This window comes from Chenopodium quinoa, unplaced genomic scaffold (assembly GCF_001683475.1).
Source record: "Chenopodium quinoa cultivar QQ74 unplaced genomic scaffold, ASM168347v1, whole genome shotgun sequence".
NCBI classification, from domain to species: Eukaryota; Viridiplantae; Streptophyta; class Magnoliopsida; order Caryophyllales; family Amaranthaceae; genus Chenopodium; species Chenopodium quinoa.
Window position 1 is genome coordinate 3,689,221 of NW_018744991.1, and position 24,523 is coordinate 3,713,743.

General features: G+C 42.1%; 1 protein-coding gene and 2 long non-coding RNA genes across 5 annotated transcripts; 1 reads left to right on the top strand and 2 right to left on the bottom strand.

Annotated features, from left to right (window-relative positions):
* Positions 1 to 10,104, bottom strand: LOC110707055 (disease resistance protein RPM1-like). 3 transcript variants are annotated; one of them, XR_002508422.1, is made up of 6 exons: positions 9,825 to 10,104; positions 8,169 to 8,243; positions 6,070 to 6,981; positions 1,130 to 3,166; positions 577 to 671; positions 1 to 249 (listed from the first exon to the last, which is right to left on the bottom strand). XR_002508422.1 is itself a non-coding variant. In XM_021885086.1 (5 exons), exons 3-4 carry the CDS (start codon positions 6,930 to 6,932, stop codon positions 1,156 to 1,158), a joined length of 2,874 nt encoding a protein of 957 aa, XP_021740778.1. In that variant the 5' UTR covers positions 6,933 to 6,981; positions 8,169 to 8,243; positions 9,825 to 10,104; the 3' UTR covers positions 426 to 671; positions 1,130 to 1,155. The 3 variants fall into 3 exon arrangements, 2 of the variants coding, with proteins under 2 accessions (XP_021740778.1, XP_021740779.1); XM_021885086.1 differs by lacking the exon at positions 1 to 249 and having other exon boundaries at positions 426 to 671; XM_021885087.1 differs by lacking the exons at positions 1 to 249; positions 9,825 to 10,104 and adding an exon at positions 8,422 to 9,066 and having other exon boundaries at positions 426 to 671.
* Positions 3,186 to 4,836, top strand: LOC110707056. Its single transcript, XR_002508423.1, has 2 exons — positions 3,186 to 4,152; positions 4,628 to 4,836. It is a non-coding gene; the product is annotated as an uncharacterized LOC110707056 (long non-coding RNA).
* Positions 10,105 to 10,193: 89 nt separating the features above from the next.
* Positions 10,194 to 24,305, bottom strand: LOC110707057. Its single transcript, XR_002508424.1, has 3 exons — positions 24,193 to 24,305; positions 10,836 to 10,925; positions 10,194 to 10,282 (listed from the first exon to the last, which is right to left on the bottom strand). It is a non-coding gene; the product is annotated as an uncharacterized LOC110707057 (long non-coding RNA).
* Positions 24,306 to 24,523: the final 218 nt, after the last annotated feature.

Below are 24,523 nucleotides of genomic sequence, written 5' to 3' on the forward strand. Positions count from 1 at the left end.
GTGATGATTTTGTCAATTCCATCAGCTATGTCGAAACTCTGATTTCACCTAATTCACTATTTGAATTAGACAATTAGGATTCCATTCCATGAGATGAATCAATAACTGTAATTTTGCATCTTAATTTATTCAGTACTTTAAATAATGGTTGTACCTTCTGCAAAGTTTTCTTCTTTAAGTTAGCAAGTACAGTGATTCTTATGGAAAGCATCCACTCATCCAGAGATCTACACCGGATCGTTGGCTGATCTGCATTTCAGAAATACAAAGGCAATGTTTAATACTAGAGAGCCAGCCCCGGCTAATTCCAGAAAGCAGTGATCCAAGTAGCAATAAACTATTTTTCCGGTGCTCGAGTAACTGTATGGTAATAACATTTTGAAGAAAAAGTTTTTTTTTTTTTTTTTTCTAACACAACAATAACATGAGGTAAATTCTGCTGTTGGCAAAGTTTCAGAAGATTCAAATGCTGGTACAAGAAATCCAAGGAAGAATAATATTCAAAACAAATGAGATTTACAATTCAGAGGTACACTACTGATGGATCAAGTTTAAACAGAACTATATAACTGATACCAATTAACAATGGGCAATGTTATTGATGTTGCTGCTAGCTCGCTGTTCTTATGCCAAGGGAAAGCATCCTTTATCAGCGACTCAGCTTTGACTGCCTGCATATGAATAGAGGAGTATAAGCATTAATTTCCAATTTTATAGAAGCTCCTGTGGCATTTAGCCATTTACACCCGAAAGTATGCATGAAGCAGCAGGTTTACACACACAAACACTGATATCACCCTCACACACCGTAAGAAAGAAAGGCTGCACACTCACACACACGTACTGGGGGAGCTGGTTCTTAAAAAATCAAGAATGGAGAAAAAAAAAAGGAAAGAAAGCAGAGGATGTATATATCCAACACACAAAATGCGAAAATACAGTAGTTCTTGCAGGATATATGTCTAAATAAAAAGATGCAATTAATGAGTGAACCAGATTTCATCTGTAGACGTTAATTACATCATTTACGCGGTGTTCAAAAATTAAACAGTCAGACGAGTTGAGCTAATAAAGTTTCAATGCAACTTCGTTGCTAGATATAGAATTAAATAGAATTTGATTTTAGTACCTGCATTCTGCTTCTGCATGACTTGATCATTGGAGGGAGAAAGTTTGCCAGTTTCCTTGGTCGTCTCTCTTTTGAAGTAAGACATTAGGCACATGCTTGACTATGAAATGATACTTCCTGTTGCGATGAAGGCTATCAGCAAAATCAAGTGGCATATTAAATAAATTGAGTGTTTCCAGCTTCGAGAGATGCTTGATTCCCAGTGGCACCTGAAGTTTTGGGCTTTCACCGATAGCCATTAGCTGAAGAAGTGGCAGCGCACCTTTGCAGATAGACAAGGACTTAAGATTACGCAGATCAAGAAGATGCAATATCTTAAGCTTCTTGAACCCTCCATTTACAAATATTAAGTTGTCACCATTATATGCTTCTAACATTTGAAGTTCCACTAGATTTGGCAATGTTTCTAAAAGAGGAAGAGGGTCAACCTCTAAACGTGACCACCTCAGGCGGATTTTCACTAGACTATGAAGCTCTAAGATCCAGCCAGTGCAACAAGACTTCAAAGGTCCATTCAGGTAGAGGCATTTTAGTGCCAACTGAGGCGATTGAAAATGATCTAGATCAATGAATTCACTCAAGTTTTTCGAGTATACACTGAATGTCTGAAGGCATTGCATCTCTTCAATTGCTGCACAAAGATCTTTCCCGTCTTCAAACTTGAGCTCCGTGATTCCTAGTCTTCTCAATTGCCTCAGATTTCGTAGCTCCTTGACCACCATACTTCTATGCCCCACATCAACAAATGCTAGCTTCTGCAATTCCCCACATTTCTCCAAAGCTTTTTCTGGTAATTTCACTCCTGTCAATTTCTGGGTGTGGAGGCTATAAGCAGGATCATACTTATAGGAATATGTAAGTAGATGGCGTAGCTTGCGGAGTTTGTTAAGATCAGAAGGAAGCTCAGAAATTAATGTATGTTTCAAATCCAATGTTTGGAGATATTCAAGCTTACCTAAGGAGCTTGGAAGTCTACTCACTTGCGTATTTCTCAAGCATAAATAATGCAAGTTAAGTAGCTCCCCCACTTCGTTAGGAAGATTATATATGAGAGCATTACTAAAGTCGAGAACTTTCAATAGAAGAAAGTTTTTCGAAAATAAATTTGTTGACACCGCAGGCTGTACATACATTTTTGCATAAAGGAGAGACCGAATGCTGGACTTGGTTTTGGTAATATTCTGTATGACTTGATGATCTGCATCATGAAAGCTATGGTCCATGTGAATGGATAAGCGGCGAGGCTTTACAAATTCTTCAGTACTGGTGGAATTATTCTTCTCTGAAAGAGTTTGACAAAATCCCAACTCTGTTATCTTGGAAAGGATAATCTCATGCAATATTATGGGGACTTGTAAGTTTTTAGATCTTCCAGTAGCATCAGTGCATTCTTTAACCAAATTCATGTCAACAAGTTGTTTTATGTACTTTTCTGCAAGTTCTTCTGGTGTTAGGTTGGCAGATACTCCATTTCCTCCTTCAACAATGATAAAACCTTCTGCTATCCATAATCGAATGATTCTCGCCTGCCCAATGAGACAACCTTCTGGAAATAGACCAAAGTACAAAAGGCAAGGCTTCAGGTAATGAGGCAAATCATGATAGCTGCTGCGGATTAAGTGTTTGTAAATTCCTGGATGATCTTGTCGTAGGCAAAACCCAGGGCTTTCACTCTTCTTCTTCCATACTTCCAAGTTATCTAACTTGGTAGATAGAAAGCGCCCCATTTCCGAAATAATGAGTGGCATTCCTTGACATCTTTTGACGATCTCCTGTGCTCGGCCATCCAAAAATGGATAACTATTTCCTTGATTGTTTCTGAATGCCCTCTTGCAAAACAGCTTCCATGCTTCCACTGATGGCAAGGGCTTGAGTTTGTATAGACCCTGGTTAGACCCTTCAGCCCATGTACGGGCCACATTTTCATAGCGTGTGGTGATTAGTATTTTGCTAGCTTTATTATCATAGAATGGTAATGCCATTTTGACATAAGTGGCCAACTCTTCATCTTGGACGTCATCAAAAACAACCAAGTACCTAAGAGAAAAAATTTCAAAGAGAAATTGTACTTGTAATTTTAGATAGTCTTTCAAGGTTTAAACAATAATGCACATGTTGCCATTCTTGTCGGGCTTGCCTAATCTCAAGAAAAATGGTAGGTCAGTTCATGATTTTACATAAATGAGTTGGTAACTAAGAGTTTGTTTGGTATCATTGTCAGTTTTCATTAGTTGGAGACCCACAATCCAGGCTCTGATACCATGTTAAATTTTTGAGACAATATGAAATGGGCCTGACACTGAGTTTGTTCCACAAACAAGGCTTAGGGTCTTCCATATAAAACCAATTGGCACTAGTAGGAGTATCTTCTCTACTTTATAAAGTGGAACCACTAGTAGAAAAATTGAAAAAGGCACCGCTCAATGGCCACCGGTTTTTGAAAACCGGTGGCTTAAAAAATGGGCGGGATTAGGCATATGTACATTGCCACTCAAACCGAACCGGTGGCATAAATGATAAAAGGCCACCGGTTTTGAACCGGTGGCAATAATCAAATAATAAAAAAAAAAAAGCCCACTATTCTCTTTCCCCTTCCTTTATATACCTAACCCTAATCTTCTCTCTCCTCTATCACCTCTCCTCCTGCTCTCCTCCTTCTCTCTATCTCCTTCGTTCTTACTCCCCCTCTCTGTTCTCTCTCTCTCTACCCTGAATCTCTCTCGTCGACCTCCTCCTCTCTCCTGATCTCTCTTCTCTTTCTCTCTCCTTAACCCTAATCTTCTCCCTCTCTCGCGGTATCTTCCTCTCTCCTTCGTTTGGCTCGTCCACCGCCGCAACAACAACCACCGCCATTAACCATCAAGCTTATTGTCGCACTTACTCTCTCCTCGTGATGAAAATATGGGTTTTCTGGTCTAATTCGACCATGAAAACTCTAGATCTAGAGTAGAGTTTTCATGGTCGAATTAGACCTTTATAACACAAATTCAAGATAATTTCGGGGGTTTTTGCTGAAATTCGAGGTAATTTCTCTTTTTTCTTACTTTTATTTTGTTTTTTGTTATTTTTGGTGGAGTTCATGGGTTGTGGTGGTTTTTGGTGGTGGTTGTGGTTATGGTGGGTGGGTTTTTGTTATTTTTGGTGGAATTCGAAATTGATTTTTCTGTTTTTTGGGTTTTGGGTTTTTTATTTCAAAATTTTTCTGTTTTAATTTTGGGTTTTTTATTTCGAAAATTTTCTGTTTTTAATTGATAATCGAAATTATTGGGTTTATTTAATTTTCGTAATTTTTGGGTTATTTGATTTTCGAATTTACTAGGTTTCACTGGGTGAAAATTTTGGGTTTTCATCCTTTTCTCTTTCTGTTTTTTTTTTTTTGAAGCCTTTTCTCTTTCTGTTTCATCCTTTGCGGGTGACCGTATACATGCATGAGTTTCTGGGTTTTTTTCACATTTTTTTTTTTGAGTTTTATTAATTTCTGGGTTTTAATTGATGCAGGTGTTAATTGATGCTGGATTCAAGACTTTCATTTTGGAATATTGTTATTTTTTAATGTTGTAATTTTTTTTTTTTGTAATGTATAATTCATTGTTTTTTTTTGTACTTAATACTTCATTGTAATTTTTTTTTATTGTACAATAACAATCTATTATTTGAATATAAATGTGAGTATATTTCATTGCGCTCTTATATTGATTGTGATGTTATTTGCCTTATATTTTACAGAGTTTTTTTTTTAATTATTATTATTATTGTAGCAAATAGCCGAAAAAAAAAAAAGTATGTTATTGCCACCGGTTAACCGGTGGCATTTATATGTAATATCAAAAAAAAAAAAAGCAGGAAGCATAATTGCCACCGGTTAACCGGTGACAATACTTGTTTTTGCCACCGGTTTTGAACGGGTGGCTTTGCATTAGACTATTGCCACCCCCCAAATGCTCACCGGTTCAAAACCGGTGGCATAGGGGGGTTTTGAACCGGTGGCCAATTGCTTTATTCTACTAGTGAACCTCTCTTGTCTTTCTCCCATGTGGGACACTTACAAGTGGGCTATAATGGGTTTCAACACTTATACTAATCATGTTGAATTTGAAAAGTGACAACCAAGTTGTGGAACTAATTTCCATATTTTTGTAATTATTTTTTATTTTTCCAAAAAAAGGGAAACTGAAAATAAAAACCAATAACAAACAAGCCCTATATTAGTGGTTTTACTTTTCATGTCTAAGATTAGGTAACCTTCTAAAGCAAGGATAGATTGATATAGTATGTTTTACTTTAATAACTAACCTTCTTTTCTTTTCTTTTTTTTTTTTTTTAATGTGCTCGGTAAACTTTAAGGTAATTTTTCCTACACGATTCTACTTTGTTCTATTTTTACGAACACATTTTACCATCTCACATTCTTAATTTCTCACCCCTTTTCCCCATAATATTTACACCTTTTCACTATATCTTTCCTATTTTATTTACCATTTAATTATACCATCTATCATTTTACCACCACTATAGTACTATTCCTTATCATTACACCCAATCAGTTTTTCTAGAAACAAGAGTCTACAATAAGTGGGTACACGCACAAAAATAGAAAAAAAATACACTATTGTTTTTTTTATAATCTATTTGCATCCCTTGCTACTTTTGGGTATCTTTTTATTTTTTATTTACATCACTTCCATAATTTGTAATTCTATACCATATATTATTAATTCTATTTCTTTTTTAAAACCCCGCTACACTCTATGACATGCATTCATGGACCATGGAGCAAACAAAAAGGGACTGAGCATTGTATATATGCTATAATAATGTTGAAAGCTAGCAAGATTTGATTCCGAAAGTAAAATATTGTGGCAAATTTTTTCAAAGGTAAAGATAAGTACTTAGTAAAAGTAACAAAAACATGTAACTAGAGAGTCTCAAGTATTAAGTACCTCTTCTCTGACAAAAACTTTTTTAATCGACACAGCAAGGATCTTTCTTCCATGGAGTTAATTCCTTCAAGAATAGGGTAAATTGTTGAGTTGCTTGCATCACTGTCATAACTGCTTTCCCCAAATTGCTCAATCTCACTAGGGGATTCATAGAACTGCTTTAACATGCTCCTTAGTATGCCAACATGGTTATATGGTCGGGATACAGGGACCCATGCACGAATGGGAAAGTAGTCTCTCACCAGTTCATCATTATAAACACTACCAACAACTGTTGTCTTTCCAAGGCCTCTCATACCAGTCACTGCTATTGTAGAGATTCTTGAATCCTCAAACTCCTGCAAACCTAGCAAACCAATTAAATCTTCTTTGGCAGTCTCAGCACCCACCAATTCAGATTCCTCAATCATACCCACGGATAGTATTGTTGATTGATGTGTACTGCCTTCAAAGTTACAAAAATGTCCGGCTTGCTGGATGACACTATCGAACCTATAGTTTGTCTTCCTCTGACCAATATCAACTGCCTTTTTGCGCAATGACTCAATGGTTTTGGCAATTGTTCGTTTGTTAAGTGGCACGATCTTCTTGACCTTACCAAAAAATTCATTTCCTTTTGATAATAGATTATATTCTTCAATGACATCTTCTATTTCATGAGCCAACATTCTTACTTGTCTCACCCACTCTTTCACTGAGTCATCTTCATCTGCTCTCTCTTCTGCATTCTTAAGTAAAATTTTGATGCTGCTCAGCTCATCATGTATAGCAGCTACTTCACCTCGCAGACCATAGATTAAAGACACCTCTGCATGTATCAGTGGATACAATAATCCAATAGCAGAAGAAACTACCTCTGCCATTCTTGTTCAGATCTGGGCGTATTTGGCGACTTGTAGTGAACATCTTCGTCTGAATACACAAGAATCATGCCAAAACATAAGAAATTGTACCAAGCTATTATATAATCTACTGTTTACAAGGAATAGTAATTGTGATAGAGCTATGCCTATTGTAGTGAACCAAAATAGGGGGGAGGGCCTTATAGGTATTCCAATATAATTCTACTAGGAGTATCTTGTGGGGCAAGATAGTTAGAGGGAGAGGTCTATAATAGAGCTAGTTAAAGAGAGAAAGAACCATGCTAATTACTGTTAAAGAGTGGAAATTCTTTGGAGTTTGGAGAGCTCCAAACTCTCGATTGTTGGCTAGGGAGAGAACAAGCCTCTCAGAAGTTTGTACTGTCTAATTTCCAGATTTTAATGCAAAATTCATATTCTTCTTCCCATAAATTTCTGCACAAATTTCTAGTTCATAGTAGTTACTTTACACTAGCAATATTGTGTCACCTAATCTGAATGGAGCAAGACAATGTACTTAGTGCTTGTTTGGTATGAATATTGGATAGGAAATGGAATGGAAACAAATAAGAAGGAGAAACATTTACTACCATTATTTGTCATTTGGTATGAAAATGGAAATAAATCCCTTGTATCAAAAATAAGGATTGAGGAGGAAAACTTTTTATCAACATAGGTAGGGAAAAGTATAACAGATGGAGGGTAATAGTTACCCCTAAGAAATAGAGTGTATTACCTATGCCAAAAAAATTGGTAATGGAAATGGTTAACTGATTCCATTACCACTGCTCAAAAACACTATACCAAACATGCTCTTAAGTCTTAATCTTGATCTACACTTTATTTTTCCTCCAGTCGAGCATTATTATTTTGAGACAGGGATCTAGAACTAACCATTTTGCAAAAGATTTCTGTAACAAAATAAAACCATGAACTAATTCATAAACCCTTGGTTTCCTAAGTTCCAAATGAAGGGTGAAAAGGACAAGGTGATATTACATGGCCTCGGACTAAGAAATCAATTTGTAGAAACAGACCAAATTATCCAATTACGCAACTCTTTATTTTCTTACACATGAATAATCATCAAATATTCACATTGACAAAGAGAGTCGATTTAACAAGACCTCTTGCTAGGTGGTTTTGCAACGCATTCAAAGTAAAGAGAAGTCAACATAGAGGCAGATGGTTAAGCAAAAGAAAATATACAAACGAAATAATTGATGAAGTGAATGGTACCACTAACTGTCCATGTTTGTTTCGTTGACTCTGTTTGCTTTTTCACACCAAAGCCAAATACATTCTTTTTCCTAACTGATCAAAAGAAAAAAATGAATTATGATAAAATACAGTGATTACAGTTGCATCAGGAATAAAAATACATGTGAACAGTTTAAATTGAGACCGTACCAAAATAAGCATATGAATCCACACACCTCAATAATAGGAGGTGCGCTAAACAAAGAGAAACATAATATGTGCTAGACTATACCTCAATATTATGGTTTGATATATCTCATATGAATGAAGACCAAATATAGACAATGTTTGTAAGAAAAAAACTTTTTTTAGTGAAACTTCTGAATATAAACAATGGTAGTATGTATATATGCAAGAAATGGTGCTTACAAAGTCTTAGTGACTTTGTCAAATATAAGTAGTCAAGTATTGGATATTGGCAGGAACCAAAAGGAAATTTTCAACAAATTTCGCAGAAGACAAAAACTATGACAGGGAGGCACTATGCAGCAAGTGGAGCAAGTGGTTTTTAGTAAATTTGCATTAGCTTTGCACAGGGTATATGAGGTATGTGGTCCTATTGACTTCTATGAAAGTCAATTTAAAAATGTTTACAAGTTTTCATGCATATCATTCTCTTAATGGCTGACAGTAATTATATGAGCATGTATACTATCAGCCTTTGTGAGTCCTATGTTCTGTCTTCATACATCTCTATGTTCTATATTCTTGTTAAATGCATTAAAAGTTGTAGACGACTACTACTTAGATAAAATTATTAGGCTAAATTTAGTTCTGATATACAAAAACAGTAGATCAATTGAGATTTAAGGATTAATGATGGATTATTACGTGGAACAAATAAGATAGGAAGTCAACCACCAAAAAGGAATATGACAACATAGCTTTAAGATGACCTTCAAAATGGTTATTAATTGTTAATACTTTTATGTGACAAAATGTACCGGAATACTTTTCCACCCTTAATAGCCTCTCAAAAATGTAATATAAAAAAGAAGCTAACGTAACAAGAAATATTGAATTCACTTGATTCAAGAGGGCTCCTTCAATCCAAGTCACATGTATCTTTTCCAAGAGGTATTATTATACTATACCAAACAGCAAGTTGAGATTTTCTTTCAAGGAGAACTATTCGTGATAGTACATAAAATGTGAAAGGATATTTTGAATTCCTATGTCCCTAAATAATACTTCCTCTGTCTTTTAAAATTGCAACACACCATTTTCACATGTGATTTAAGGAAGCAATTAGACTAGGTAAACGGACAAATTAAAATATAAAATTTAAACTGTAGTAGCTTATCACTTTCTTATAATTGGTGGTTTGCCAATTGATTTGTCCGCCTACCTAGTCTAATAAGTGCCTACCAAAGTGGTGTGCTGCAAGCAAATAAAAATGGAGGAAGTAGGTCACGTTTCTATTTAGGTCATTCTAAGATCATACACCACTTTCTAGATATAGTAAGTTAAATACCGACTATTCCCATGATAGTTTTGACTTAGATGACCCCCAAACAACAATGTGTGTGTGTGTGTGTATAAATCAGTAAGAACAATGACCAAAAATTAGATAATGCAACTTGTAGGCAAACCAACATGTTACCAAGGGCTAGGAAAGAAGGATAATAAATATACCTTTAAATAGCTTTGAGGGTTTAATGTTTTTATGAATATGTTGTACTGCACCAAAAATGCATTTATGTTCCATCCTTGACAGCCTTGTAATGAGCTTAAAACATTATCATCTGATACCACATTAAGTCACTCATCTGATACCATATTAAGTCACATTCATCACCAACCCAACGGGGTATATCACAAACACATCATCATTTTTGAGTTTATTGGGTTGGGTATTGTTAGTTGATTGCCTTGCCTTTAATCTTGGCCGGGTGTTGCTGTTTACAAACCTCAGAGTCCTGCATGACCACAAATTAATTATTGTGACAAGCAGGTAAAGCAAGATGAAATCAAGGGCCAGACAGACAAACAAACATGCCTCTGTAATCTTTTAAGGTATGAGTTGCATTTCACTAAGAATGCATATCTTGGCATCCTTGTCTAGCCTTTTAATGGACTTGAACTTGAGGTCCCTGCCACAACAAGAAGTCAAACTGTCACCAAATATGATATTATCAGCAAAAACTCAAAAGCAGAGCTCAAAAGTTACAGCTTCTATGGCTCATAGATGGAACCTTGGGCAATTGATTGTTTAGAAATCAACAGCTAGTTCACTCAACAACAAAGCAGCACATAACCCAAGGTTGGCAGGGGCTGCTCCATCAAACGATAACGGCTCAGAATTCCTATAATCTATGCATATACAATTAGCAAAATTTAACTACCCAAGCCTTGATCAGCAAAAGGAGAAGTGGTGCTGGAGGGTCAAAATACCAATGTGAATACATGCATATAACTGGAAGTTCTGCAACCAGTGAAGGCATAACTGGGCCTTGAGAGTGAATGCATAAAGTTTATTCACAGGTAAGAAAACCATAATATCTTATTTTAGAAAACTATGCAACTAACTCAAGTGAGGATCAATCTATGCAGCATATCTTATTTTAGAAAACTATGCGACTAACTCAACTGAGGATCAATCTATGCAGCATAACTGAAAGATGAAGGCAATGAAGCTAAATTTACTTGGTCTTCCAGCACTGAAAGTTGCATTGGTTAATTTCACAACATCTTTAAGCATAAAACATCTTGCGACTTGCGCTACTATTTGAGTGCCTATAAATAAGATGAAAAAAAAAGGATTAGTCATCTTATTAAGCAGCAACACATTAACTTCAAAGAATTAGCAATGCAGATTAATGCCATATCATATTGTCTGCTTCAGTTGTTACTACATGAAAGACGTTGCGCCTTGATTGGATAGCAAATAAGGAAGGAAAGGAAGGGGAGGGAACGAGGAGGACGGGAATGGAAAAGAAAGGGAGGGGAAGGTCATTTCCCTCCAAATCTCTCTAATTTTGAAGGGATTATGCTTATTAAAGAGAGAGGGAAAATGGATTCCTCCATCTCCTTTCCTGTCCTCCCCCCAATCCTTTACCCAAAGAAGAGAGTTTGTTCCCCTCCATTTCTCTTCCCTTTTTTCCTTCCATTTCCTCCTATCCAAACACGGCATTAAATATAATGTTATGAACAGAATTTTGTAAATCAAAATACGTCAATTTTCCACAAGACCCACAGGCCACAGCTAGTTACAAATTTGGTTCTATGTACTATAGTTCCTTTAGATAATACTTTTAGCAAGTATATGAATTGTTGTAGGCGTAACTGTCCAGGAATTTTGTTAGCGAAAACCCCAATTTCTGGCTTCATTACCCTCATTAGTGCACCATCTAATTTGCAAAGAAAAAAAAAAGCACGGAAAAAGCAGTTAAAATAACACTCCACCAACTGACAAGTACCATAACCTTGAGCTCCACACGACCTAATAAAGAATTCACTAATTCAAAAGCTACCATCCACAACTGCTACTATTATAATATTAATAAGACTTAGTCTATAAAGAGCCACAAAGGGTAATGATGCAAACCAAATTCAATACCACTACTAAAACTGTAACAAGTAAACCAATTAAGCTAGTTGATATCCACATGCCGATAATAAAAATGTAAATCAATGGTTCCCACTTCAGAGAATTTCGTTTTTCAACAAATAGAATATGGGGAAGAATTAAAGATAGTAGGTCAATTAATTAAAAATTAGGCCTGTTATTATTTCTATGTGCACAATTCGAAAAAGACACTTCTTTTGAATGATTCAGTTGCCATGAATCCACTCAAATCCATCAAACACCAGGGTTTATTAGAAATTTAAGCAAATTAAAAGCAAAGAATGGCAGAAAATAATCATTTTATAAGTGGAAACAAAGTAAAAGTTGAGACTGATATCCCAGTTAAATTACGCTAATTTGTAGTGATAATCACGCAATACAGTCGATCGGCACAGCTAATCAATTAATAAATCCAAGAGCTTTAAATAATTATACAAGTTGTTTGGGTCCAATTTAGTCCAATTGGGCCTAGGCATTAAATGATCCAATTAAAAGCCCAAGGTCAAGGTTCAACTCTCCAATTGTGCTAAAGTCAAAGGTCAGCCCACAAAGCAAGCCAATTGGGCTAAGGCCCAACCTCTCCATGTATGATGAGGTATAAAAGCCATCAATATTCATTCATATGTGGATTCATTCATATGTTCATTGATATATTCTGATATATTCCATCAAAGCCTCAAGCAACAAACTCTCTTGCATAGTGTCCTCTTCTTACACATTGTACTGACTTTAGCATCGGAGGGGCCTTCCTCGGCAACACCCCCGAGGCTAGTTTACGTGTGTTTACTGTGCAGGAAACCTTCGGCCCAACATAACTTGGACCGAATCCAGCCTTCTCCGTTTCAGCGGACCTTCGGCAAGGTCCCATTGTTTTCACCCGAAACAATTTGGCGCCGTCTGTGGGGAAGACTTTCAAAAATCTTTAAGCCAAATTCCTAACCAAGATCATCTTGCAATTATCTTAGCAGCAATGGCTAAGAACCGCAAGAGCAAAAGCCTCCGTCAAGGAGCGGGCGAAAAGCCTAAAAGCCCTACACCATCACCCTCGCTGGACCGGAACTCTCCCAAGGGTGCCGGCTCGGGGGGAGGATCATACAAGGAGGATTCCCTATCTCCCGTAATTCATGACTCTCATTATAGGCCGAGTTACTCTCGGTCTAGCAGGGGTGAGTCCGATCATAGGACACATTCAGTGTCCCAAAGCCAACCATCGGCTGCGCGCCCTCATTCCCACACTCGGCCGAGGACCCCTTTGACGGGGCCCAGCTCGGAAGAGGTGGCAAGAGCGCTGGCAGTACTCATGGAGGCGATGAGGGCACAAAATATGCCACCACCTCGTGATCGAACTCCTCCGCATACCCGGCATCAGCGGAGGAAGTTAGACCATGATGGTGGGAAGCTTCCTTCCTTCCGGGAACTGGAAGAGTGGGAGGAGGATTCCTGGAAAAATGAAAAACAGAGGAAAAAGAACCCTCAATTTTTAAAAGGATCCTCATCCTCAAGACCAGAAGCGCATAAGAGCAGCAGCTCAGCTTCTCGGCCAGAATCTACACACCGAGAACCTGAGACTGTTCGCAGAAGCGTCCTTGACCGACTCGGCGGCAAGGAACCGAGCGTGCACAGTCGCCTCTCGTTCCCTGCAGCCGAGGCCCAGACTTCCCAGCCAGGGACGAAAACCACTCCTACCTCTCTAAGAGGGCGGAGCGCGGTCCCTTCGGCCAGGAACAAGGGCAAGGCCGTTATGCTACCCGCCAGTTCACCATTCGAGCAATGGATACTGGAAGAGCGCGTACCCACGGTTAAAATACCGTCGCACATCACATATGACGGGACCACGGATCCGAAGGATCACGTGGCCTCGTATGAGACTCATATGCATCTTTGCCCCAGATCCGAGGCGACTTGGTGCAAATATTTCCCAACCACTCTCAAGGGGGTCGCGCAAGCGTGGATCTCCAAGGGAGTAAGGCAAGGCTCCATAACAGGGTGGGATGATCTGTCCTCCAAGTTCAGGAGCAAGTTTTCCACGGCAAACCGCCGAGAGAAGACTACCGCAGAGCTCATGAGTCTGCAACAGGGGGAAACCGAAAGCCTCCGAGACTACCTGACCCGTTTCAGTAACGAGTCATCAAGCGTCTCCCAGCTGGACCAGGGGCTAGCCGTTTTCGCAATGCAGAATGGCCTTCAGCCCGGAAAGTTCCTAGACTTCATGGTCATGCATACCCCGCAGACCTTGGAGGAAGCTCTTAATGCTTCGGATAAGTTCATCCGAGCCGAAGAATGGAACAAAGCGAAAACCCAACCTCAATTCGGGGGAGGGAAACAGAGACAAATACCCTTGTCTGAAGGCCAAGGCCATAAGGCAAAGGGAAAGTCAAAGGCCCCGGAGCAATCTTTGCCATCGACCCAAAGAAGGAAAGATCTGCCTCATACACAGGCAGATACGAGTCCTACACTCCGCTCTCTCTTCCACGCGCCAAAATTTACAGCGTGACGAAGGAGGAGCAGAGTTACCGAAAGCCGAGACCACTCCCAGAGTGGTATCAACGAAAAAATAAAAATCAGTGGTGCGAGTTCCACGAGTCTTCGGGACACAACACTGAGGAGTGTATCCAACTGAAGGACCAGATAGAGGACATGGTCCGGAAGGGATCCTTGAAAAAATACATCGCGGATCACCGCGAGAAAAAAGAGTCCGAGAGGTCAGCAAAGGACCCTCGGCAAGACCTCGACTTCCCCCGGAAAAACAGTAAAAAGCCGGAGGGGAAATTCCCTCCTATCAATGTTATCTCGGGAGGAATATACTCTCGGAGGGAGCACAAGCGACACCTTAGAGCTTTGACTCACCAAGTGAACAACGCTGACATTCAATCTCCCCAGTCGCCGGTGCCGAACATGACGTTCACAGCCGCCGACTGCCGGGGGATTACGTTCCCTCACGAGGATCCGTTGGTGATCATCGCCACGGTGGCCAACCACGACGTCAGTAAGGTCCTTGTTGACGGTGGCAGTGGAGCAAACATTCTGTTCCGAAAGGCCTACAATCAAATTAAGCTGAAGCCCAAGCACCTTACGCCGGTACCCTACCCGGTATCCGGGTTCAATGGGGCTTCAACTTATCCAGATGGGAAGGTGACACTTCCTGTCACCATCGGTTGCGATGAGGCAGCTCGGAACGTCATGATTGAATTTTTGGTCATCGACGCTCCTTCAGTGTACAACGTGATTTTGGGGAGACCCATAATTCACGAGATCCAAGGGGTCGTCTCAACTTATCATCAACTGATGATTTACGTCTCAGACGCCGGCTTCCCCGAAAGGATACAGGGCAACCAAAAGGACGCCCGAAGGTGCAACTACCTCAAGCCATCCAGTGGTCGCCCAGATGACGACAAGGATGAGGAGGAAAAAGAAAAAGAAAGAGAGCCAAGCACAAAAAAGCCAAAAGGCCTAAGTGCTTCGGCCCAAGGATCTGTGCCCAGAGAAAAAGGGCCCGAAAGGGAAAAGGCTAGCTCTTCAGCTGAGCCGCAAGACTCAGAGAGCCAGCCGAAGAACAAAAAGACTGGGACACCTGCTGACATTGGCAGCAGGCCAGATTCTGAAGAGTCCAGTCCATCAGCAATGGACATGGACCAACAGACTGAAACAGTTGAGTTGGCCGAAGGAGACGTTGAGAAATGTGTAACAATCGGGATGGACCTTGATCCGAACACCCGTTGTGAACTTATTCAGCTCCTTCGGGACAACAGAGATGTGTTTGCTTTCTCGGCAGCTGATATGCCTGGGATAAGTTCAGACCTCATCTCCCATAAGCTTAATGTTGACCCGACGTGTTGACCAGTTAAGCAAAAGAAGCGGAATTACTCTGCCAATAAGAACCGAGACATCGCAGCCGAGGTCAAAAAATTATTGGAGGCAGGATTCATCGAACCTTGCCAATATCCAGAATGGCTGGCAAATGTGGTGATGGTTCAGAAGCCCAATGGTACCTGGAGGATGTGCGTTGACTTCACGGACCTAAATAAGGCTTGTCTAAAGGATTTCTATCCCTTGCCGAGGATCGATCAGCTAGTCGATTCGACAAGTGGCCATGCCTTGCTTAGTTTCATGGACGCATTCTCGGGGTATCATCAGATCTTTATGCACCCCGACGATCGAGCAAAGACAGCATTCGTCACGAACGCTGGGGTGTACAATTACAAAATGATGCCCTTCGGATTGAAAAATGCGGGGGCAACCTATCAAAGGCTGGTGGATCAAGTTTTCGCCGATCAAAAGGGCCGAAACATGGAAGTCTATGTTGACGATTCGATCGTCAAAAGCAAAAAACTAGAGGACCATGTAAAGGACCTGGCTGAAACTTTCGCCACCTTGAGAAAGCATCAAATGAAGCTGAATCCGAAGAAGTGTGTCTTCGGCGTGAAGTCAGGGAAATTCCTTGGGTTCATGGTCAGCAAAAGGGGGATTGATGCCAATCCCTCTAAAGTCAAAGCGGCACTCGACCTTCCTGAGCCGAAAACAAAGCGGGATGTTCAGCGGCTCACCGGAAGAATGGCAGCCCTCTCGAGGTTCATTTCCAGAGCTTCGGATAAGGGGTTACCTTTCTTCAAAGCCCTGAAACTCCCGAAAACAAAAGAGCTCGTTTGGGAGGAAGAGCAAAAAGACGCCTTTAAACAGCTTCGGGAGCATCTGGCTGAACTCCCAACGCTGGCTAGCCCAGCTGAAGGAGAAACTTTATACCTATATGTGGCCGTTAGCCCTGCCACCATCAGCGCAGTATTGCTGAAGGAAGAGAGTAAAAGTCAGCAACCGATCTACTTCGTCAGTCATACACTGACGGATGCCGAGACTCGCTATCCACTACTCGAGAAAGTTGCTTTCGCAGTAGTAGTAGCTGCTCGGAAGTTGAGGCCCTATTTTGATTGCCATCAGATAGTGGTCTTAACTGATCAGCCGTTGGAAAAAGTTCTCGGCAAGGTTGAAAAATCTGGTAGGCTAGCCAAGTGGGCTTTTGAGCTCACCGAATTCAGCATCAGCTACCGTCCGAGGGCTGCCATTAAGGCTCAAGCTCTAGCGGATTTCCTGGCCGAATGCTCATACCAAGAAGCGCTAGACAGTGAAAAGAAAGTTTGGATCGTGTTTACGGATGGATCTTCCACCGAAAACGGTTCAGGGGCAGGAGTAGTGATAACTTCTCCCGAAGGCAAATCCTTTGAGTATGCACTAAAGTTTTCTTTTAAGGCCTCGAACAATGAAGCCGAGTATGAGGCAGCAATCGCCGGCCTAGAATTGTGCATCTCCCTGGAAGCCGATCATGTCTGCTTAAAAACAGACTCTCAGCTAGTTGCATATCAGATCAGTGGCAGCTACGAGGCCAAAGAGCCCTCCATGATAGCTTATCTTGCCAAGATCAAATCAGTCATTGCAGAGCTGAAAACTTTTGAGGTTCAGCTGATCCCAAGGGGTCAGAATACTCAAGCCGATGCACTCTCCAAACTTGCTAGTTCATCTTTTACCGAGCTGAACAGATCTGTATATGTAGAAGTGCGTCGAGAGAGAAGTGTCGACGAAGCACCTGAAGTGTGCTGCGCTGACCCAGAGCCTAGTTGGATGGACCCCATCCTAGCTTTCAAGCTTCGGGGAGAAACTCCTGAAGATAAAGGTTTGGCCTCCAAGATGAAGAGAACCAGCTCTAGGTTCATTGTCTTCAGGGGGGAACTTCTGAAAAAGTCCTTCTCAGCCCCATTGCTGAAATGCGTGGGACCAACAGATGCAGATTATATCCTACGGGAGATTCACCTCGGCATCTGTGGGAACCACATTGGGGGAAGAACCTTAGCCCACAAGGCATTGAGGGCTGGATATTACTGGCCCACCATGATCGCAGATGCTAAGGAGCTGGTTCGGAAATGCGAAAAATGTCAAAAATACGCTCCAATTATCCATCAGCCAGCAAGGGATCTTCAGCCGATCCTTAATCCACTCCCGTTTGCCCAATGGGGACTGGATATACTGGGACCATTTCCAGAGGCTGTGTACCAGAAAAAATGGCTGATAGTTGGTGTCGACTACTTCAGTAAATGGATCGAGGCCGAAGCAGCCTCGAACATTACAGAGCAAACTGTCAGAAAATTTATCTGGCAGAATATCATCACTCGATTTGGCATCCCGAGAGTATTTGTCTTCGATCATGGGAGGCAATTCGATAACTTGCCGCTGAAGCGGTATACAGATCAGTTCGGCATCAAACTGGCATATTCAGCGGCATGCCACCCGCAAAGTAACGGACAAGCCGAAGCTGCAAATAAACAGATCCTAAATGCCCTCAAGAAGAGGGTGGAAGATCAAAAGTCCAAGTGGCTGGAGGAGCTCCCTAGAACCCTTTGGTCCCTTCGGACAACTGAAAAAGAGGCAACGGGCCACTCACCTTTTGAACTGGTGTATGGTGCCGAAGCAGTCCTTCCAGTGGAAATTGGCTCTGAGAGCCTTCGAGTGCACCACTTCTCGGCTGAGAATGAGCGACTGATGAGGGAATCTCTCGATTTCCTCGACGAAGTAAGAGACTCAGCCCGAGACAGAATGGCCGCCTATAGGCAGAGAATCAGCAAATTTTATAACCGAAGGGTCCATGCAAGGCCTCTCAAAATTGGAGACCTTGTCCTTCGGAATGCTGCTGCAGTTCAGAAAGGCCGAATCCATGGGAAACTCTCAGCTGCATGGGAAGGACCTTATGAAATCTATGATGAGCTTCAGCCAGGGACATACCGACTTCGGCAGTTGGATGGAACTGAGTTGAAAAATCACTGGAACGCTGATGTACTGAAAAAATACCATGTGTAAACCCTTCGGGGCAGAACAATCTTTGTAAGTACATTTTGAATTAATGAAAGGCCTTGGAGCCGCCATTTATATAAATGTTTACAACTTTTTATCCTTTCAAAATTTTCTTTGTTCTATCTACTCTTTAAGGGTTTTTTATTCAGCCTCGTCTGAAACCTTCGCCTTCGGGTAACTGGGTTTCAGATTGCTGACAAAATCCGTCTTTTTAAAGAACACTGGTCTTTCAGCTGAAGTCAAACTTCAGTAAGACTTGTTCTCCAAAGACATGAGTCCATGGACAATTCTGGGATATTGCCTTAACTGAGCCTTGTATCCCAGAGAGCCATTATCCGAAACATTGCCTTAAGTTGGCCCTGTGTTTCGGGTATCCATTTTTCAAAGATAGACAGAAAATCAAGGATAACAGCAACAGTTGAAAATTTTTAAATCAGCCTCGTCTGAAACCTTCGCCTTCGGGTAACTGGGTTTCAGATTGCTGACGAAACTCGTCTTTTTAAAGAACACTGGTCTTTCAGCTGAAGTCAAACTTCAGTAAGACTTGTTCTCCAAAGACATGAGTTCATGGACAATTCTGGGATATTGCCTTAACTGAGCCTTGTATCCCAGAAAGCTAATATCCGAAGCATTGCCTTCAGTTGGCCCTGTGTTTTGGATATCCAACTTTCAGATGAAGTCAATCTTCAGTAAGACTTGTATCCCAGAAGCATTGCCTTCAGTTGGCCCTGTGTTTCGGATACCCATTTTGAAGAAGTGAAGAAATTGCTTATTCAGCTGAAGTCATACTTCAATTTCTGGGGGGGCAAGAAGCCACTCTCAGTGCAAGTATGTTCGGCAGAATTGAAGTATGTTCGGCAGAATTGAAGAAACAGAAACAGTAAAGCATTCAAAAACAAAGCAACTGAAGAAAAGAGCATCAGATTAATAATTCATGCTCAGAAATTGAGCTACAAGTTCAATTAAACTGTATCGGCAGCCGCCCACAAGCGGAAAATAACAGCTGCCGAAATACGTACATAAGCAAAAAAATAAACTGTTGTACGACAAGGCAAGCTGAAGCAAAAAACAAGGCAAAAAATTCAGAAAGCGGCAAGTCTAAAGTTAAGCGCATGATGAACCGCAAGATTCTGAAGACGACTGCCCGAGTTCCTATGCTTCAGCCTGAGGATCAGACTGATCAGCGTTGAGCCCCATGGTGGCCTCAGCCCCAGCAGCAGAAGAAGCGGGCTTTGCACTCTGTCGAGCCTCCCTTTCCCTTTGTTCAGCTTCCAACTCCATTCTCTCAGCTTCCTCTTCGGCTTCCTCAGCCTTAAGAATTTCAGCTTCGACTGGAGTTGCATACTTCATATGAGGGTCTTCGGGATTCTGGACCCATTCAGCACATTTAGACCAGTCCAGCTTCGGTTCAGCATGAAGGCAGACTCTTCGGCATACTCTGAACCCGTTTCTGAAACCCATCTCATATTCCTCTTGGGTATAGACACGGACTTTGAGTAGAGCCTCAGCATCAGCCAGCTTCTTCTGGGTCTCCTCCAAGTCTTCCTTGGATTTATTCAGCTCATCAGCGAGCTTGGAGGAGGAACCTTTCAGCTCATTCAGCTCCTGCTGAACTTGGGAAGCCTTTGTCTGAGCCTGGGCCACTTCAACTTTTTTGGTCATCAGTTGATCCTCAGCCTCATGGAGTTTAGCTCTCTGAGCTTCAGCAGCAGCAGCAGCCTCTGAGAGTTGGACATCTTTGGCCTGGAGCAGCTCTTCAGCAGCCATTCGGCTGGCTTCAAGAGCTTCTAGACGTTGTTGCACTTCAGCTTGTGCAGCAGCTCCTTCCTGAATACGGCTCTCAACAGCAGCCTTGAATTTGGAGACGTCCACTCCCATATGCTCCTGGAGGAATTTTTCCCCTTCCATCAGTGGGGGAAAAACTTCCTTCTCCATAGCGTCGCAGAAGGTTTTGAGGGCTTCAGCAGCTCTTTTCTCGTACTCCTCACCCTTCTGCTGCTTCTCTTCAGCTGCTGCTTGCTTCAGCTTAGCAAGCTTTAATTCCTCTTCAGCTACCTTCTTGTCGTGCACAGCAGCGTCTACCCTATCTTGTAGGGTATCTATCAGCTCTACAGTGAGAGTCTGATTGTGCACGAACTGAAAACAGGAAGACAAAAAAAAAATAAAAAATAAAAAAAAAATATATATTTATAATAATAAAAATAGAGCTGAATTTCAGAGGAAATGAAGACAAGGAAAATTACCTGCATCATCAGCAGTTGGTTAGACCTGGCTGGGTCAGGAACTGATCTGCTGGATTCGCCCATCCCAGCAGTGGCCTTCAGCGACTAGATCCTTGCCCTATCTACTTCGGACATGCCAGCAAAATCGCCGAAGTTGGCTGCAGCTCCTTCTCGGTTCAGACCCCATATGAGGTCCCAGATGTGGTCTGGGATTGGAATTCGGGGGGCCGAGAAACCCATTTCTCCAGATTGCAGAGTCTGGAAGGAAGGGAAGGATGACGATGGAGCTTTGGATGGCTCAGCATCATCCTTCTCAGAGGAGTCAATTACTATGACCTCCTCTTCTTCAGGGGTGAGGACGAAAGCCTCAACCTCTCTTGCGATGTCTGCCGTGAAGCCCTCAGCACTGGACATCACGGCATCCTTGTTTTCGTGCTCAGCAGCACTCTCCTTAATTTCTTCTTGGACCCCTCCCTTAGATTCGGGAGTTCTCTGATCCACCTCCATCTCAGGAGGTGGCGGAGGGGTCTTTTGAGGTGATTGGGGTGGTGGCCGGGGAACCCTCGGCGATCCATTGCCTTCCTCGGGTTCCCTTATTGCAACGCCGATGGTCATCGGCCTCCGCTGAAAGTCATGAGGGCCGATGATGGCCATCCTTCGGCGCCTTTTCTGAAGGGGCTGCTCGTCCATATCTGAGTCTGAAGACTCTCCTTGTATTTGGTCTTCGGGACGAACAGGAGCTTTCCCTTCTCTATGTCTGTTACTCTCTTCAGACTGTAACAGACAGGGGGGAGGAAGAATGTGAGTAAAAAAAAAAAAAAAAAGAAAGACAAAGTTAAGTCTGAAAGCTCACCGAGGTCTTCAGCAAAGCCTCGTCTTCTTCAGCTGCTCTAGCTGCAGCTTCTGCTTCAGCAGCTCTGGAGGACCCTTCTCCTCCTTCGCAAGCTTCGAGAACCCGTGCAACCTCTTCGGCTGTACGGGCAGCTTCAGCTTCTTCGTCCAGCAGCTGAAACCAGGGGTCTCTCTTCTTCCACCAAGGCTTTTGCCTCTGATACAGAGCAACAACCTTAATTTGGAAGTGGGAAGAGTCTAGATGAACTTCCCTATGCCTCGGCTCAGTGATAGACGGGGCCCATTCAGTTACAACTCGTTCTCGGTTGACACCAAGACGAGCGTAGTTAATGCCAACGTTGGTCTCGTCCCGCTCTGAAAAAGGAAAGGGGAAAGGTTAGTTCAGATAGGTTGGCACATCATAAAAAAGAGAAGCGAGAGAAGAAAAAGAGATAATTAAAAAGCCTCGACCCCAGCCGAAGAAGCTTACCATCCTTAAACTTTCGGCTGAGGCCAACAGCTGCTAGCATGTTCTCTTGGAAAACGTAATGCGTATCGGGGAGCCAAGTCTCCGGGATATGCTGCATTCGGCCACTGCCCCCCCGGTTCGGCAGCTTGCCGAAGATATGTTGCTGATCAAGGTTCGGATCCGCCCCGTTATCTGCGGGGGGACCTAGACTTCCCATTTTGGGATCAGGCTCAGCGAGGTACCGGGGAGCGCTGAAGACGCAAGGGTGGCCCGGATCTGTGGGTGCCCTAACCCAAATCCATTGACCTCTCCAGTCCTTGTCTGAAGAGTCGTTTGGCCACATGGTTAGGTATTGGGGTCGGGACTCAATCCGGTACCACCCAGAACCATGGCTTCCCTGCCCACTTTGAATATTTGGCACTAGCCGATGGAGCTTTTTGAAGCAGTGCAGGTTCGGCACATACTTGAAGAACTTGCAGACCCATAAGTATGTCATCACCCTTCGGATGCTGGTGGGAGTTAACTGACATAGAGAGATGTTGTAATGGATCAGCAAGTCTCGGACGAATACGTCCAAAGGGAACCTCAGCCCGTACTGAAGCTGTCTTGTGTACACCCCCACATACCCCGGGGGTGGATGATGGATTCTATCGGATGCCGAGGGCATTCGGCACCAATACCCATCAGCTTCAAAAATGCCGTAATGCAACTCAATTTGCTCGGCAAATCGATATTGATCGGCATTCTCCACCCACCATGGGTAGGGGCGGTTCTTTATCATGGCCGAAGCAACTTCGGCATTTTCCCATTCCGAAAACCCGGGGAGGATATCCCAAAGGACAGCGGGAACTTCATCATCCCGTCCAGAAGCGCTCGGCTCCTCCGTTCTCTGAGGAGGAGCCGAGGAAAGGGGAGTCGCCCTAATCCCTTCAGCAGGGTCAGACTCTGGCCTTTGTCCATTCCAGGTCCCAATCCTGTTCCTAGGATCGGGAATCGGCCTTGCTCTTCTTGGAGCACGGGCTCTACCTCTAACTCCTCTTGCCATTGATTATTTCGAAGAAAAAAGTCGAAAGAAAAGGGGAAGGAGTTCGAATTCGAAGAAAAATAAACTGAAATCAAAGGAATTTACCTTAATCTGAAGCGAAAGTTGCCGATTTACGAGTTTGTAGTGGCAAGTCTCAGTTTCTAAGCTTAATGCTCGGGGAATCTGCGAAGTTTTGATGCGGGTTCTTGGTTTCTCTCTCGAGAATTCTGGGTTTGTGTTGGTGAATAAGTGAGGAGAGATGACGCGCCTCTGTTTATATCTCCAGGAATGGGATACGAGGAGTCTGCATTTTAATTTCTCTTAAATACTCCACTAAGTAACCGTTAAACACATGATCTTGTGATTAAACTGCCCATTATCCGTCCAACTTCCACAATCATCCGCCTTAACCGTTTTTATCTCATTAATTACGGTTTAAATTCAAATTTTTGGATTAATTAAATCATTTACTTCCCTCCTTTTCTGAATTAAATCAAACCCGACCCGTCATCCTTCCAGATCGGGTCTGGGGGACAAGTTGTTTGGGTCCAATTTAGTCCAATTGGGCCTAGGCATTAAATGATCCAATTAAAAGCCCAAGGTCAAGGTTCAACTCTCCAATTGTGCTAAAGTCAAAGGTCAGCCCACAAAGCAAGCCAATTGGGCTAAGGCCCAACCTCTCCATGTATGATGAGGTATAAAAGCCATCAATATTCATTCATATGTGGATTCATTCATATGTTCATTGATATATTCTGATATATTCCATCAAAGCCTCAAGCAACAAACTCTCTTGCATAGTGTCCTCTTCTTACACATTGTACTGACTTTAGCATCGGAGGGGCCTTCCTCGGCAACACCCCCGAGGCTAGTTTACGTGTGTTTACTGTGCAGGAAACCTTCGGCCCAACATAACTTGGACCGAATCCAGCCTTCTCCGTTTCAGCGGACCTTCGGCAAGGTCCCATTGTTTTCACCCGAAACACAAGTTATTATGAAGAATTATGAAGAAGAAAAGGCAAGAAAGAAAGAAAGAAAGAATTGAGTAGAAATACCAAATGAGGAGGTGCGAGATGAAGATGATCCCAGAGCTTAATCCAACGAGAAATGGCTGCAAATGGGATCATTAAAATTTAACAATATTTTATAAGAAAAACAACCTATGAATAATGCCCGTTTGGGATGCCCGCGAAAAATAATTTCATCTTTATACCCTATTTATTCCCTCCGTTTTAAATATTTGCTTAATTTCTCCTAATACTCCGCACATGAGTTTTAGGGGAAATTAGAAAAATTAATAAAATATGGAGGTAATGGGATGGTTGAGAAAATAAAAAATTGTAAAAAGCAAAAGTAGTGGAAGAATAAGAGGGGAGAGAGTATTAT

Excerpts from the sequence above, each read along its gene's own strand:
- LOC110707055 (XM_021885086.1), bottom strand. The coding sequence starts at position 6,932 with ATGGCAGAGGTAGTTTCTTCTGCTATTGGATTATTGTATCCACTGATA. Across the intron at positions 3,167-6,069 it reads AAGTTTTTGTCAGAGAAGAG|GTACTTGGTTGTTTTTGATG; the intron begins GTACTTAATACT and ends TTTTTCTCTTAG.